The sequence below is a fragment of the Phalaenopsis equestris genome, unplaced genomic scaffold (genome assembly GCF_001263595.1).
Source record: "Phalaenopsis equestris unplaced genomic scaffold, ASM126359v1 Scaffold234275, whole genome shotgun sequence".
In the NCBI taxonomy this organism is placed as follows: domain Eukaryota; kingdom Viridiplantae; phylum Streptophyta; class Magnoliopsida; order Asparagales; family Orchidaceae; genus Phalaenopsis; species Phalaenopsis equestris.
Window position 1 is genome coordinate 339,065 of NW_018252195.1, and position 3,579 is coordinate 342,643.

Below are 3,579 nucleotides of genomic sequence, written 5' to 3' on the forward strand. Positions count from 1 at the left end.
CACGCACGCGCCACCCCGATGGTGTCCCGCCCTGCAATCAGAAAGCTCAATGTCGGGTCCCGTAGGAACTTGTCGCCGGCCAAAGAGTCGTCTTTGATGTAAGCCGTGAGGAGACTGTCGTTCAAGGAGTCGGAGCGGTTGCTCTCCTTCTTCCTCTTCTGTATGCTCGCTGCTATAAAATCATCAATGACAACCCAAGCTTCGGCAAGCTTCTTCTCCCTTCCCAATTTAAGACGCCTCATGAGCTTCCACCATGCAGGCGGAACGGCATGGCGGTGCAGGATTGTGGTCATGGCGTCGTCAATTGCTTTGGCAAATGGCACGACGGGGAAATCTGGCGAAAGAGAGGCGGGGTCGATGCCGAATACGAGCCTACAAGTGATGTCGAATGATAATCTCAAAAAGACATCTTGCAGGTCAATTATTATCTTTTGCTCGCTGAATTGCCGCAGCAGAGGAAGGAGAAAGTTGTCAACTTTGTCTCGGCTGCAGAGTGTGACGAAGGCCCGAAAGCGGGGTTGGGCGATGAGGATCTGAGCCTTCTTGCGCTGGCTGCTCCACGACTCCTCGTCGGCGTTTAAGATGCCTTCGCCTAGGAAATCGAAGTTCTCTGAGTATTTATGGCCTTTGGGGTAGTTGTGGAAGTTAACGTTGAAGACATGGTTGACGTTAGCAGGGTCGCACGTAACGAGCAACTTCATGCTGGAGAACCATGGGCCAAGGAAAAGGAAGGTGCAGCCAGCGGGGCGTTACCGAGGATGTCGGTGGCGAGGTCGTGGAGGCGGTGGAGGTTGACTGCAAGGCCTGGGAGCATGCCCACGATGGGCCAGTTGGTGAGTGCGCCTGGACCGGTGCGGCGCTGGTGGAGGAAGAGGAGGAAGAAGATGCAGAGAATGGTGGGGAGGATGAGAACTGTGTGCAGGGGGAGTTCCGCATCCATTGGGGCGGGCTTGGGAGAAGGATTTGCTTGAGTTGGGAAGATGAATGGTTAACTTGCGGCAAAACATCCATATTTATAGAAGGAAAATGCACCCCGTTCAATTCACAGCAGAGAATAATCTGGAGATAGACTTTGAAAGCCCAAAAATTCAGTTGCCATCATAAATTACATATAAAATTTTCATATTTTTACATATGAGTCAGAATATGAATATAACATTTTAATTATTCAAATTATAAATATAATATTTTATATTTATTTTATTCATTTTTATAAAAATATGTCTTATATCAATGAAATTTATGAATAGTTAATTTTAAATATATTTATGCTTACAATTTTTCACTATTATGTTTTATATCAGAAAAATTAAACTGCATATAATTTTTCATATCATTAGTCATGAAGTATGTATATTAAAACTTATTGACTAAATAGTTACAAAAAGATATCAGATTATGACACGACTTTTATATTCTAGTATAGATGTATATATTAGATTATTACTTGACCTTTAGATTCTAGTAATAATATATTTATTTATTAATAGATAAATTTAATATGTTTCATATGAGATGAATGTAGATTATTTAGAATAAAATTATATATATATATATATATATATATATATATAGTGTTCATTCTTTGTTTTAGTAAAAAGTCTGTAATTCTTTTTTGCCTTAGTGTATTTGTTGGTGATTCCCTCTCGTGGATGTAGGTCTATGAACCAAACCACATAATTGGTTGTGTTCTTGCATTTCATTTCCTAAATTATTTATTCCGGTTTTCCCTTTGTATTGCTTGTTGTGTTTTCATTTCTTGGCTACAGTAGCCATTAAACAGCAAGAATTGATGGTTTACTTGGGAGGCCTCATCATAACTAGATGAGGGAGGCTTGTGGAGTGAGGAGACTACTACAAGAGAAGAAGATAGGCTTGTAGGGGGGAGAGGCCACTACAAGAAGGAAGATAGAAATCAGACCAAAAAGACCAAGAAGGGGAAGGAAATCAGTCCAAGAGATTCACCGAGAAGAACGACTTCGGCCCGTGAAGAGTAAAGATGAAAGTTTTGTTGGTGCAGCAAGGCGTTGTAGAAGCCTTGCAAAGCCCGACGGCATTGCCGGCTGACATGACCGAGAAAGAAAAGAACGGGACTCATAGTTTGATAATCTTGAGCCTTGGCGATAAAGTTTTGAGAGAAGTTTCGAGGGAGACGACGATTCGAGCGCTGATTAGAGCCAAAGAACTCCAAAGAAAACTTGAGATGGACAAAGAAATCAGCGGAGAAATTCTTACTATTAAAGAAAGTTCGGACAATAAAGATTCATGGAACAATCAGAATAAAGATATTCGATGGAGCCGAAAGAATATTGCAACATGTCAGGTACGTACGAGAGCTCAAAAGAAATTTGATTTCTTTAGGTATGTCGGAGACAAGCAGATACTATTTTAAGGCGGAAAATGACCATATCAGAGTAACTAAAGGTTCTCGTATCGTCGTGAAAGGAGTAAGGAAAAAAGAGACAATATTCTCTAATTGAAAAAATTGTGATTGCTAAGTTCAGGAACTGTCTGGACTTAGTAGACTCAACCAAGGGCTAAGGGCCCCTCGGGGCAAGGTGGAGGGAATCTCTATTATGAAGCTTTGTAATTGAGATTCAAGATGGATAATTGTTATATATGAGTCTCAATTGATTAATTAAAAGCAATTGGCACCGTCTATGGGAATTTCAGCCACAATAATGGCAACCGCCAAATTTGACATCGAGAGGCTACATAAGGGAAGAAGATAGGCTTGTAGGGGGGAAAAGACTACAAGGGAAGAAGATAGGCTTGTAGAGGCGGTAAGGCTACAAGGGAAGAAGAAAGACTTGTAGAGGGGGTGAGGCTAATATAAGGGAAGAAGATAGACTTGTAGGGGGGAGAGTCCGCTACAAGGAGGAAGATAGAAATCAGACCAAAAAGGGGAAGGAAATCAGTCCAAGAAGAAGAAGGAGGGAAGAGCCTTCAAGAATTGAGGGAGGAGTCTTAGATCCTGTATTGAGGTAGTTTCGAGATAGAGAGATCTAGGAAGTGTTCATTCCTTGATGTAAAAAACATGTAATTTTTTTTTGTCTTAGTGCATTTGTTGGTGATTCCCTCCCGTAGATGTAGGTCTATGGACCGAACCACATAATTGGTTGTGTTCTTGCATTTCATTTCTTACATTATTTCTTCATGTTTTCCCCTTGTATTGCTTGCTTTGTTTTCATTTATTGGCAACAGTAGCCATTATAAAACAGGATTTGACAGTCAAGGTCCTTGGCTGAGGTAGTCCAGGAATTCCATTCCATCGACTACAACAAGGAAGGAATTCTACAATCCATTTTCCCTCGACTATGGCAAGGAGTTTGATATTCTGCTGCCAAGAACCGAAGTCCATCATTTCTTTCGGTACTCCAGGTGCAATTCGACAACAAGGGGTTTGGCAGAGGAACTCTGTGCTTCTTCCAACAGCTTCAACATTCCACTCCCAAGAACTGCAGGTGGTGTGTTGTATTCAACGGCAGCAAGGAGTCCCGCGGGAATTCATCAAACAGCAAGAAGTCTGCACCAAGAAGTTCCTTCCAAGCAGTGCAGCATGGTTCTTTCCAAAGGGAA

At 41.8% G+C, this 3,579-nt stretch overlaps 1 protein-coding gene across 1 annotated transcript in view; it reads right to left on the reverse strand.

Annotated features, from left to right (window-relative positions):
* The window catches only part of LOC110038911 (cytochrome P450 86B1-like), a 3,540-nt gene extending 2,542 nt beyond the window's left edge, over positions 1–998 (reverse strand). Inside the window, 2 exon segments of the mRNA XM_020743836.1 lie at positions 8–722; positions 725–998. Of these exon segments, the coding sequence (XP_020599495.1) occupies positions 8–722; positions 725–940 (931 nt within the window). The 5' untranslated portion in view covers positions 941–998.
* Between the last annotated feature and the right edge of the window lie 2,581 nt (positions 999–3,579).